General features: G+C 39.2%; 1 protein-coding gene across 9 annotated transcripts in view; it reads left to right on the forward strand.

Moving 5' to 3' along the window:
* The window catches only part of LOC150075824 (uncharacterized), a 376,562-nt gene that overhangs the window by 272,869 nt on the left and 89,465 nt on the right, over window positions 1–14,228 (forward strand). For all 9 annotated transcript variants that reach the window (XM_090387480.1, XM_090387477.1, XM_090387479.1 and 6 more), the window contains one exon: window positions 12,450–12,575. In XM_090387480.1, the coding sequence (XP_090243606.1) occupies window positions 12,450–12,575 (126 nt within the window). The remainder of the gene's footprint in view (window positions 1–12,449; window positions 12,576–14,228) is intronic.

Genomic DNA, 14,228 nt, shown 5'->3' on the forward strand with positions numbered 1-14,228 from the left:
TTAAGTCCATTGATATGTCTGAAAGGATGACGAAAGGCACATTTATGATATTTACCAGATCCTTTAAGGAGCAATTCTTCACTTGAATAAGGTGATAATGAGACTATCAAGCTAGATCTGTTTTTGAGTAGTTCAAGGAACATAATGGTAAATTCAGTAGCCCCCACCCATCTTTAAATCAGAACCTATTAAAAATTTGTAATGGGATCCATTACAACAGTTTTTCAAACTTCAGCTTGTGCCTCACACAGACCATTTCTACAAATGATGATTTCTGTGATTAGTATGGTGATTCCCAATGTACTAATCATAAAAATGTACAGTCTACTGCCTTTATCACTGAAAGAATGGCTTAATTACCCTAGATACTTTATGGTCACTAATTGAATATATGATATATCAGATACAAGCTATAATCAGGAGCATAGGAATCATAAAAGATACTGAGTTCCAGTTTCTAATATTTTGGCTGGACACTGTGTTTTATGTTTTTATTAACATCGAGAATTGCAAATGTCCCCATTCACTCATTGAGGTTACAAAATAAAAAAAAAATAAAAAAAATCCCTTATTATTAGTATTATAATGGCTAAATGATGCAGGGAAGTGAGCATTTTTTTCATATGCCAAAGGGAAAAATGTTTCTATCATTTGTACTTAAAAAGTGGATACCCAATTCTTTTTTGAACTTTACCAAAGTTTAGAAAGTACTGGATTGAATTGTCTTAACTGTTGTGGAAAGCAATTCATTCCAGTGATCCATTTGTGGATGTTGTTATTGCAATGGTTATGAAGAGTTGAGTTGTGTGATGAAAAAGGCAAAATAAGAATAACTACCTGATTAGATTTCACACCAATTTACCACAGTACTCATTATTATTATTATTATTATTATTATTATTATTATTATTATTAGCCCTATGGTGCAAGGAAGCCCGAGGCTTATGCTGCACAAGCTAAAAAAAAAAAAAATTCTCGAGTTACCCTGAGAGAGAGAGAGAGAGAGAGAGAGAGAGAGAGAGAGAGAGAGAGAGAGAGAGAGAGAGAGAGAGAGAGAGAAGTAGAAAGGAATCACCAAGAAAGAGAAGAACGATGATATCCAGCTGAGGACCCTGGGTTTGCCAAGTCCATACTCACCAGATGTGAGCCCCTGGGGTCATTAATGATAACACCAATAACTTCAACTGTTCTAGTAGTCTAGTCATTTCTATGAATACTTCCATTATTCTATGAATAATTTTCTTCAATTATTGAATACTTCCATTATTCTATGAATAATGGTAGTATTCATAGAAACTATTAGACTTTTTATACCAGCCAAGGGATACTGTTCGAAGCTTAGACCTAAATGATGACAGATGTACTGATGAGACTCCTAGCAGAGAATAAGAATGTATGGGATGCATATAATTTATCTGATGATACAGAAGCCTATGGTAGGTATAAACTAGTCTGCAATTAAATCACAAAGGAGGTTAAGCAAGCTCAGGTAGAATATGAGAAATCTATAGCAAAGAATGCAAAGATAAACAGCAAATACATCTTTCCTTATGTAAACACTAGAAGGAAGGGGATGAATCACTTTTGTCTGCTAGATATGAATGGTTTAACTGTTAAAGAATCTGCTCAGGTTGCTGACAAACTGAATAGGTATTTTGCATCTACGTTCACACAAGAGAAATTTTTTAGGGGTGCCAGATGCGTATCAAATTCTAACAGGGTGCCAAATGATTTTATGATAACAGAGTGGAAAGTGGAAGAGAAATTGTTGAAGCTAAATGTGAAAAAAGGCACCTGTGGTGAATGGGATCTATCCAATTATATTAAGGCAGGCAGCAAAAGTGGTAAGCAATCCTGCCATAATTATGAGGGCATCCTTGAATTCAGAAGAAGTTCTTATGGACTGGAGATGTGTGAATGTATCCTCATTTCACAGATGGGGCATCAGAGGGTGACATGAGTAATTACAGACTTGTTAACTTGGCTTCTCTTCCAGGGAACATAATTGAATCACTGGTTAAAGAAGTAATTCGGGACCATTTAGACTGCAATGTATTTATAAGGCAGTCACAATCCCAATTTGATGGTCTTGTTTGACCAATCTGATTTGGATATTGTGACACAATGCCAAAGGAACTGAATGCAAAATATAATTTTGACATCATATATCTAGATTTCAGAGAAGCTTTTGATGCTGTTACACATAAAGGACTGCTGTATAAATTGGAGCAGTGTGGCATTACGGACAAGTTACCGCTATATTTAAAGGGTCAGTTAAGGAGAAGAACACAGAAAGTTGTTATCAATGGGCACTGCGCTCTTCTTGGATAAATGTTATTAATGGAAGCGTCCATGGTTCGGTGCTGGGACCATTGTTGTTTTCTGTATTTATTAATGATATTGATGAGGGTATATCAGGCTTAATGTCTAAGTTTGCAGATGATACAAAGATTGACAGAGTGGTTAATGACAGTAATGAAGGAATGCTGCTGCAGCAAGATCTAGAAAAATTAGGCAGATTAGCAGAGAAATGAAAATTGAAATTTGACATATGCAAAGTACTGCATATGGGTATCAGTAATCCCAGAGTAACATTTCAACTGTGTGCTGCTACACTCAGGGTAGTGGAAAATGAAAAGGATTTGGTGGTAATTGTGCAATCTAATATGAAGCTCTCTGAGCAGTGCAGACAGGTTGCCAGGACAGCTCATGGGTGAGGGAGACAAAAGGTGCTCTTACCAGGAAAGGCTTCACTTCTGCATAGTGCAGCATCTGGAGACTTAGACACCTGTGAGGAGATCTGATTGAGCTGTTTAAGGCTCTAAATGGATTGGGGAAGCCCAGTACTGATGGAATCCTTCTTCTTGCTTAGACTATAGACATGAAGGAGCATATATTGTTTGAAGAATGATAGTTATAATATGTGGCACACTTGTGTAACCAGTATGATAAATATTATCTGCATTTTATCTATTTTATTCAGACTTGTTACTGCAATCCCACCTTTTAGGTTTGTGGAAGTTGATTGCTTGAAACTTCCACCTAGTTTTGTAGAAGTGGCTAGTGGAAATAATTTCAAGGAAGAACTAAACAAACTGCTAGAAAGGATAGAACATTATTTGCCACCTTATACTAATACAGATGTTTTATTAATTTATTTATTAACATTTCATCATTATTAATTTAATGTTAACATTTAATAAACGTTTATAATCGCTTTATTAATTTTAATATATTTACACGCTATTTATGACAATTAAATGAATTTTTAAAAATGTTTTTGGTAATTTTCAGCCAAAAAAAAAAAAAAAAACCAACCACTACTCCCATTTCACCCCTCTGTTCGTTCGAAATACCTGTCCAGCTGAGCCTTAAATTTGTTTAGGCTATCAACTTCAACAACAAGCAATGGGAGTCTATTCCACAAACCAACTGCTCGCTGGCTAAAGGCAAATTTCCGCACATCTATCTGACATCCGTCCTTCCTCAATTTGAATTTATGCCCTCTCAGGTGATTATTCTGAGCAAGAGGAAGAATCCCATCAGCATTGAGCATGCTCAAGCCATTCAAAGCCTTATACACCTCTATCAGATCACCTCGCCGATGCCTAGTCTCCAGGCTCTGTAATTTGCAAAACTTAAGCCTTTCTTCGTAAGAGCAACCCTTTGTTCCATTCACTAATCTTGTTGCCCTTCTCTGTACTCGTTCCAGCAGCTCTACATCCTTCTTGAAATGAGGCCTCCAGACCTGTAAACAGTACTTAAGGTGTGGCCTGACCAATGCCTTATACAAGGGAATAATCACATCCCTGTCCCTGCTAGAAAAATTCCTGTATATCATTGACAAGACACCATGAGCTACTCTTGCAGCTCGTCTGCACTGCTCAGAGAACTTCATATCTGCCTGCACAATTACCCCCAGGTCCTTTTCATTCTCTACCACTGTCAGCGTAGTACCACAGAGTTGATACGGTGATCTGGGGTTACTGTTTCCCATATGTAGTACTTTACATTTGTCAATGTTAAACTTCATTTGCTACCTCTCAGCCCATCTGCTCAACCTTTCCAGATCCTGTTGCAGCAGCATAGTATCAGTAGTGTCCTTAACAACCCTGCCAACCTTGGTATCGTCTGCAAACTTGGACGATTCCCCTCGCTGAATAACTCCTCACGTGTGAATGTCGATGCAAAATATTCATTTAGTTTGTTAGCTACCTGAGCAGGATCATCAACACTTGACCCATCAATATCAAGTGGACCAATCTGATTCATCCCTTTCCTTCTAGAGTTTACATAAGTAAAGAACTCTTTGCTGTTTTTTTTTGCATCCCTTGCCAAGGATTTCTCGTAATCTGCCTTCGCCTGCCTAACCTCCTTTGTAACTTGGTTGCATATCAACTTGTATCTATCATAGGCTTCTGTGTCATGTGTTAATTTGTAAGTATCCCATGCATTTTTCTTCTCTGCCATATGACTCATTAGTTCATCTGATATCCATTTTGGCCTAAACCTAGAACAATATTTCTTAGTTGGTATGTAAAGCCTAGTAGCTTCCAAGATAAGTTCTTTGAATGCTTCCCATTTTGAATTTGCTGTTGGTAACATCATCAGTTGGTCCCACTGTATAGAATTTAAATACTGTCTCAGTCCATCGTAGTCGCCTTTACGGAAGCAATAACCCTTCCCTTTACCCCTAATGGTAGTTACCTCTTTGAGTAAATCCCACTTCAGCACACTGTGATCACTGCCACCTAGTGGTTCATTTATCTGCAGATTCTTAATGCATGAAGAATCACTGCTGATAATCAAATCAAGAGTATTACTCCCTCTAGTTGCCTCCCGAACATGCTGATGTAGAAAACAATCATCCAATAAATCCACAAAAGCCCTGCTAGTGTGTGAGTATCCAGCCCCCAAATTCCAGTCAATATCTGGGAAATTAAAATCTCCCATTATAAGACACTCTGATTTACTGGCCCACTCTATTTCCCTGTACAGTTCCTTATTATACTCATCAGAGTCATTAGGCCTATAGCACACTCCTACTCTCAATTTTGATCTCCCAATGTTTATGTCACACCAAACTGACTCCACACTGCACTGTCCAGCGATGTCGACTGGCTTCACTTCCTTGGTTTTTATGTGTTTCTTAACTAATAGCATAACACCTCCCCCCCTTCCTATCCTGTCTATCCTTTCTGTAGATGTTGTACTCCCCAAATTGCAGTTCCGCATCCCTTATATCTGTGTGACACCACGTCTCTGATATCCCAACAATATCTGCCTTCGATGTTTTGAGCAATACCTCAAATTCATCAAATTTATTTACTAAACTCCTAGCATTGGTGTACACGCAAGTATACCTGCACCTGTTTCTATTCTTAGCTACCCTAACACAACCCATGTGTTTACTTGTACCACAATGGCTCCCAGCAGTCTCTGAAATACCATGCATCTTGTTTTTCAGGCTTCTGCTCATTCTAATAGAAGCAGTGCAAGAATCTCTTTCACCTCTGCCAGTGGCTACTGTCAATCTATTGGTCTTTGTCTCCCCCCAAGCTAGCAGTTTTCCGACCCACCTAACACTGCCTCGATAACATCAGCAAATATTCTTGCACCCTTTCTATTTAAGTGTATCCCATCCCTGTAGAAGCAATCTCTCCTGTTAACAAGTACAGTCCAGGCTGAAAAAAATTCTACCCCTTGAGCCTTGCACAATCTTTCCAGGGCCAAATTGATCGACAAGGCTCTCATCATATACTCCCTCCTATCGTGTCTGGGCATAATTGCAGACACTTTCAAATTCAACCCTAATTCTCGGCTTTTGTTCAACAGTGACCTGTACTTGTTAAGTAATTCTGCCGGTCTCCTACTCTTAATATTATTAGTGCCAACGTGTACAACTATATCACCTTTTGTGCCCTTAAAAGATGATATTCGCTCTACAACGTCATCAACCTTTGCCCCTGGCAGACATACCCTGGTCCTGTTCCACCTATCTTTTTTACAAAGCATGTTCCCCGTTTCCCTGACAATAGAGTCACCAACAACTACTAGTTCCTTCGGGACCAGCGCATTCTGCCTTGGGGGTTGTCTCTGTGTCACGCGATGCCCAAGTGCAAGCTCTGGCGTTGATGTGGGCAGCTGAGAGCTTGATGGGCCCCTCAATTTAGTTTCTTCGAGGGCATCCACCCTGTCCTTCAAGCTCTCATATAGGCCCAAAAGAACGCCGAGTTGTTGCCTGATATCGATACACTCCTTGCATCGCGCACACACAAAGACATCCCCCTTGGCAGTATCATGTCCCGTACCCGATTGCTCTGCAAACATCAAGCAAACAGTGCATTTTATAAGGCTGTGAGTCAGAGGACAACTGCCCCCCTCAGTTCTGCTCTGAGCCACAGCACTTCCATTAGCTTGAGCCTTTTGCTTTGCTGCTCTGGTCTGAGTCATGATTCTATTAATTTATTAATTAATTATGTTATGTTATTAATTATATTACGTTTGTAATCTAAGTCGTTATATGTATTTATTTAAATGTACAATTTAACCGCTAACGAAGTTCAACTAACGCTATCTAGTACGGTATATAACCTACGGTATATCTAGTACGGTATCACAATGGCGGGAAAGTTAATAACGGTAGCGGTAGTTACGAACACGTGGAAACCCTTACCGATACTTTTACAAGGCCGAGTAAAGAATAAATACACCAAATTAATCAAAAAATCACAAAATAATGTTATACTACTAAATTTAAATCAAAAGTTTTAGAAAAACAATAATTTCAAATCAATAAATAAGAAAAATCCACTTAGCGGCTTGGAACACGACCGTCACTAGTAGCCTCGTCAGCAGACAGCTCAGCTGGACAGGTATTTTGAACGAACAGCGGGGTGAAGTGGAAGTGGTTTTTTTTTTTTTTTTTTGGCTGATGCTGCATAAGCTTGCTTTCTTGCATCAAATGCCTCTATTAATGCTAATGCTAATGCTAATTAAGCCTGATACACCATCATCAATATCATTTATAAATACAGAAAACAACAATGGACCCAACACTGAACCCTGAGGAACTCCACTAATAACATTAGCATTAGCATTAGTAGAGGCATTTGATGCAAGAAAGCAAGCTTATGCAGCATCAGCCAAAAAAAAAAAAAAAAAACACTTCCACTTCACCCCTCTGTTTGTTCAAAATACCTGTCCAGCTGAGCCTTAAACTTATTTAGGCTATCAACCTCCACCACAAGGGATGGAAGTCTGTTCCACCAACCAATCACCCGCTGGCTAAAGGCAAATTTCCGCACGTCTATCCTACATCTGTCTTTCCTCAATTTGAATTTATGCCCTCTCAGGTGATTATTCTGAGCTAGAGGAAGAATCCCATCAGCATTGAGCATGCTTAAACCATTCAAGGCTTTATACACCTCTATCAGATCACCTCGCTGGTGCCTAGTCTCCAGACACTGTAATTTGCAAAACTTAAGCCTTTCTTCGTAAGAGCACCCCTTTGTTCCATTCACTAATCTTGTTGCCCTTCTCTGTACTCATTCCAGCAGCTCTACATCCTTCTTGAAATGAGGCCTCCAGACCTGTATACAGTACTCTAGGTGTGGCCTGACCATCGCCTTATACAATGGAATAATCACCTCCTTATCCCTGCTGGAAAAATTCCTGTATATCATTGACAATACTCCATGAGCTACTCTTGCAGCCCGTCTGCACTGCTCAGAGAACTTCATATCTGCCTGCACAACCACCCCCAAGTCCCTTTCATTCTCTACCACTGTCAGTGTTGTACCACAGAGTTGATACGTTGCTCTGGGGTTGCTGTTTCCCATGTGTAGTACTTTACATTTGTCAATGTTAAACTTCATTTGCCACCTCTCAGCCCATCTGCTCAACCTTTCCAGATCCTGTTGCAGCAGCATAGTGTCAATAGTGTCCTTGATAACCTTGCCAACCTTTGTATCGTCTGCAAACTTGGAATTAATCCCGATATACCATCATCAATATCATTTATAAATACAGAAAACAATAATGGACCCAACACTGAGCCCTGAGGGACTCCACTAATAACATCAGTCCACGATGAGCAGTGTCCATTGATTACCACTCTCTGTCTTCTCCCCCTCAACCACCCCTTTATCCATAGCAGCAATTTGCCTCCAATGTCACACTGCTCCAATTTGTGTAGCAGTCTTCCATGTGCAACAGTATCAAAAGCCTTTCTAAGATCCAAGTATATAATATCAAAGTTATTCCCTGCATCCAGTTCTTTTGTGACTGCATCATAGTATCCAATCAAGTTGGTCAGGCAAGACTTCCCCTTAACAAAACCATGCTGTGTCTGAGCTATAACTGAAGTCTTGTCTAAATGATCCTGCAGTGCTTCTTTAACCAGTGCCTCCATTAATTTTCCTGGAACAGAAGTTAAGCTCACAGGTCTATAATTACTTGTGTCAGCCTTTGATCCTCCTTTGTGAATTGGGGTCACATTTGCACATTTCCCGTCTATGGGTACCTCCCCTGAGTCCAAGGAAGCTCTCATAATTATGGCTAAGGGTTTGCTTATTTCCTTTGCTGCCTCCTTTAATATAACTGGATAGATCCCATCCACCCCGGGTGCCTTTCTTGTGTTTATCTTCAACAGTTTCTCCTCCACTTTACTCCCAGTTATTTCAAGATTCTGTAACTTACTGCTAGAGTTGAATACACCTCTGGCATTCCCCTCGCTGAATAACTCCTCATGTGTGAATGTCGATGCAAAATATTCATTTAGTTTGTTAGCTACCTGAGCAGGATCATCAACACTTGACCCATCAATATCAAGTGGACCAATCTGATTCATCCCTTTCCTTCTAGAGTTTACATAAGTAAAGAACTCTTTGCTGTTTTTCTTTGCATCCCTTGCCAAGGATTTCTCGTAATCTGCCTTCGCCTGCCTAACCTCCTTTGTAACTTGGTTGCATATCAACTTGTATCTATCATAGGCTTCTGTGTCATGTGTTAATTTGTAAGTATCCCATGCATTTTTCTTCTCTGCCATATGCCTCATTAGTTCATCTGACATCCATTTTGGCCTAAACCTTGAACAATATTTCTTAGTTGGTATGTAAAGCCTAGTAGCTTCCAAGATAAGTTCTTTGAATGCTTCCCATTTTGAATTTGCTGTTGGTAACATCATCAGTTGGTCCCACTGTATAGAATTTAAATACTGTCTCAGTCCATCGTAGTCGCCTTGTCCACGTTGAGCAGTGTCCATTGATTACCACTCTCTGTGTTCTGCCACTCAACCATCCCTTTATCCATAGCAGCAATTTGCCTCCAATGCCACACTTCTCCAATTTGTGCAGCAGTCTTCCATGCGCAACAGTATCAAAAGCCTTTCTAAGATCCAAATATATAATATCAAAGTTATTCCCTGCATCCAGTTCTTTTGTGACTACATCATAGTATTCAATCAAATTGGTCAGACAAGACCTGCCCTTAACAAAACCATGCTGTGTCTGAGCTGTAACTGAATTCTTGTCCAGATGATCCTGCAGTGCTTCTTTAACCAGTGTCTCCATTAATTTTCCTGGAACCGAAGTTAAACTAACAGGTCTATAATTACTTGTGTTAGCCTTTGATCCTCCTTTGTGAATTGGGGTTACATTTGCACATCTCCAGTCCATGGGTACCTCCCCTGAGTCCAAAGAAGCTCTCATAATCATGGCTAGGGGTTTGCTTACTTCCTTTGCTGCCTCCTTTAATATAACTGGATAGATCCCATCCACCCCGGGTGCCTTTCTTGTGTTTATCTTCAACAGTTTCTCCTCCACTTTACTCCCAGTTATTTCAAGATTCTGTAGCTTACTGCTAGAGTTGAATACACCTCTGGCATTCCCCTTGCTGAATAACTCCTCATGTGTGAATGTAGGTGCAAAATACTCGTTTAGATTGTTAGCCACCTGAGCTGGATCCTCAACTGTTGAACCATCAACATCCACTGGACCAATCTGATTCATCCCTTTCCTTCTTGAGTTTAAATAGGTAAAGAACTCTTTTCTGTTTTTCTTTGCATCCTTTGCCAAGGATTTCTCATAATCTGCCTTTGCCTGCCTAATCTCCTTTGTGACTTGGTTACAGACCAACTTATATCTATCATAGGCTTCCATGTCACCCATTAATTTGTATGTATCCCATGCATTTTTCTTCTCTGCCATATGTCTCATTAGTTCATCTGACAACCATTTAGGCCTGAACCTTGAACAATATTTCTTGGTTGGTATGTAAAGCCTGGTAGCTTCCAAGATTAGTTCCTTGAATGCTTCCCATTTTGAATTTGCTGTTGGTAACATCATCAGTTGGTCCCACTGTATAGAATTTAAATACTGTCTAAGACCATCATAGTCGCCTTTACGAAAGCAAAAACCCTTCCCTTTACCTCTGATGGTAGTTACCTCCTTGAGTAAATCCCACTTCAGCACACTGTGATCACTGCCACCCAGTGGTTCCTTTATCTGCAGATTCCTAATGCATGAAGAATCACTGCTGATAATCAGATCAAGACTATTACTCCCTCTAGTTGCCTCCCGAACATGCTGGTGTAGAAAACAATCATCCAATAAATCCACAAAAGCCTTTGGGTTGAGTGACCAACCCACAAATTCCAGTCAATATCTGGGAAATTAAAATCCCCCATTATAAGACTCTCTGATTTACTGGCCCATTCTATTTCCCTGTACAGTATCTTATTATACTCCTCAGAGTCATTAGGCCTATAGCACACTCCTACTCTCAATTTTGATTTACCTATGCTTATGTCACACCAAACTGACTCGACACTGCCCAGTCCATCAATGTCGACTGGCTTCACTTCCTTGGATTTTATGTGTTTTTAACTAATAGCATAACCCCTCCTCCCCCTCCTGTCCTGTCTATCCTTTCTATACACATTGTACTCCCCAAATTCCAGTTCTGCATTCCTTATATCTGTGTGACACCACGTCTCTGATATCCCAACAATATCTGCCTTTGATGTTTTGAGCAATACCTCAAATTCATCAAATTTATTTACTAAACTCCTAGCATTGGTGTACACGCAAGTATACATGTATCTGTTTCTATTCTTAGCTACCCTAACACAACCCATGTGTTTACTTGTACCACAATGACTTCCAGCAGTCTCTGAAATATCCTGCATCTTGTTTTTCAGGCTTCTGCTCATTCCAATAGAAGCAGTGCAAGAATCTCTTTCACCTCTGCCAGTGGCTACTGTTAACGCATTAGTCTTTGTCTCCCCCCAAGCTAGCAGTTTTCCGACCCACCTAACACTGCCTCGATAGCATCAGCAAATATTCTTGCACCCTTTCTATTTAAGTGTATCCCATCCCTGTAGAAGCAATCTCTCCTGTTAACAAGTACATTCCAGGCTGAAAAAAATTCTACCCTTTGAGCCTTGCACAATCTTTCCAGGGCCGAATTGATCGACAAGGCTCTCATCATATACTCCCTCCTATCGTGTCTGGGTAGAATTGCAGACACTTTCAAATTCAACCCTACTTCACGGCTTTTTTTCAACAGTGACCTGTACTTGTTAAGTAATTCCGCTGGTCTCCTACTCTTAATATCATTAGTATAGTTATATACTAATATCATTAGTATATATATTTATCTCTTATGTATAAGAGTAGTTACAACTAAATTATAGTTTAGTTGTAATTACTCTTTTTAAAATTTTATACATGCACATATGTATAAAAGTATCATAGCTTTGGTTTATACTTTGTATAGTATGTTCTATGTTGATTTCAATATTTGTAGAATAGGAGAAATTTACCTCAATATGATATGTAGAACACTTCCGTATGATACTCTCCAGCACACGCTTCTTGATTAGACTGGGATTCGAGCCCGTCACCACCAAATACGGAGGATGCCGAAAGGTCAGGGAATGACCACCGCATATCCCGGAGCAATATGGCCTTAGTTACTAATACTCCTAAAAACCAAATAACAAACTAACAAACAAGTATGATACTCTCCAGAAATTAAAACGAATATAACATTAACGCAAAATGATTACAGTAAAAAATAAATTGAAAACAATTTTAAAAAATTTAAAAAATGTTTTTAAATTTTTTAAATTTTAATTAATTTTTTTAAAAAAATTTATTTTAATTCATTTTTAATTTGTTTTCAATTTATTTTCTACTGTAATCATTTTGCTTTAATGTTATATTTGTTTTAATTTCTGGAAAGTATCATATGGAAGTGTTCTATATATCATATTTGGAGGTAAATTTCTCTTATTCTTCTACAAGTGTTCTCTGTATACCTATTTTACTATGAGCAATATCTACAGTTCCTAATTTTGCCATTTACAAAGTTATACTAATATTGACATTTAAAAATGAATAGTATTCTATGAAAATGTAATTCACCTTGTTAATTTTTATATTCAGAGCCTTCGAGAAGACTGTGGAAAGCTTCAACGCAAAGTGCAAGATTTAGAATATCAGAATGATGCATTAACTACAATGTTCAAGCACTGTTCATTACACCAGACCACCAACACATTTTCAAATCAGGTTTGTTTAACTTGTGCATTAAGATTATTACTAGGTTGACAGAGTGGTTAATGACAGTAATGAAGGAATGCTACTGCAATTGATCTATTTCTTCCAAAAACTTAATTTTTTAGTTAATAATGCTATTTTATTTCCTGTTATTATTTCTCTGCATAATTGTCATAAGTGTGCAATATATGGAATGTTCTAAGAGTGATTGACATTTATGATGCCTGTAATGAAAATATTAGTTTTTGTTATAATAATAGCCAGATATAGTTTCCAGAAATCCAAGAAGCAGGATATAAACTTGTTCATGGAGAAGAGAATAGCGGGTGGCCAGCGATCCTGGTCGGCCAATCACATCTGGTCAGCAGAATCGTTAGACCTGGCCGAATGGTGCGATCATGTAACCTGGTTCGTCAAAACAAACAGTGCAGCTGTGGACTCCCCCCTGGAACAGTGTACACTACTACATCACTAATCTCACTAATGTGACGATTAGCGAAGAGGAGCTAATCAAAGCCATCAACACTCTGTCAAATAAAAGATCAATGGGAAGTGACTCTATTCCCGCCTTTTGCCTTAAAGTTGCCTCCTACTTCATCAGAGACAAGCTGACAAAGTTGCTTAATAGAATTTTACAACAGGGAGTCGTCCCAAACGCTTGGCTAAATTATAGTCATCCCAATTCCAAAGGTGCAGAATCCGACCTCTACTGCTGACTATAGGCTATTTCAATCTCCTCCCCTTTTCTCTGGTGCCTGGAGAAGTGCTTGTTTAAAGTAGTTGCCAATCAGATCCTTTCCCAGAGACCTCAGCATACACATTACGCGCTCTCACAAAGATCGCTGATAACATGCATACAGGCTCTGAATTTGAAAACCCTTCAAGCCTGGGAGCAAGACTATGTTATGCATGCTGTTTTTTCTGGATCTGAAAGCGGCCTTCGACTCAGTGCAAGTTAAGCCACTCATGTGCCTCCTGGAGAACTACTATGGTTTCACGGATAATGTCTCAAAGCTACTCAGAAATTTGCTGACAAAGAGGTGCCTTACCTTCCAGCAAGGAAATAACTGCATCACAAAACAGGTGGAAGTCGGTATACCCCAAGGTGGATCGTTGTCGGCACTGCTTTTTTCAGCAATATTTATTCCATTAATGAATGAAATATCTGCGTTTATGGCCTATGCCGATGACATCATATGTTACATCTCAAGCCCAGCTAACACCTCACCAGACCAGGCAGAGGAATTATTGAATTCTATCATCCCGAACAAATATCTGCCCTCTTTCAGTGAATACTTTACTTATTTTGGGCTTAAAATAAATCCTGAAAAGTCCAAATATATCATCTTCTCAACTAGAGCACAAGCAGACCTCAATCCAGCAGCCTCTCTGCAGCCCTCCATTGCGAGCCATGTTCTCGTCGCCACTCATTCAGTAAAATTCCTAGGAGTGGTAATGGACGAAAACCTAATGTATAAGGAACAAATCCAGCAACTGCATTCAAGAGCATTACGGGCTTTGTGGGGTATGAAACTTGATCTCTCTAGAGTGCACAACAAGGAAACAGTCAGAAAATTTCTCCTCTACTACTTTAGTTCTATCATCTGTTATGGTATAGAAGTTTGGTCGGCTGCTCCTATGTCCAGTCTGAAGATACTCTGGGGT

This window comes from Mastigoproctus giganteus, chromosome 13 (genome assembly GCF_048544385.1).
Source record: "Mastigoproctus giganteus isolate SK-2022 chromosome 13, ASM4854438v1, whole genome shotgun sequence".
NCBI classification, from domain to species: domain Eukaryota; kingdom Metazoa; phylum Arthropoda; class Arachnida; order Uropygi; family Thelyphonidae; genus Mastigoproctus; species Mastigoproctus giganteus.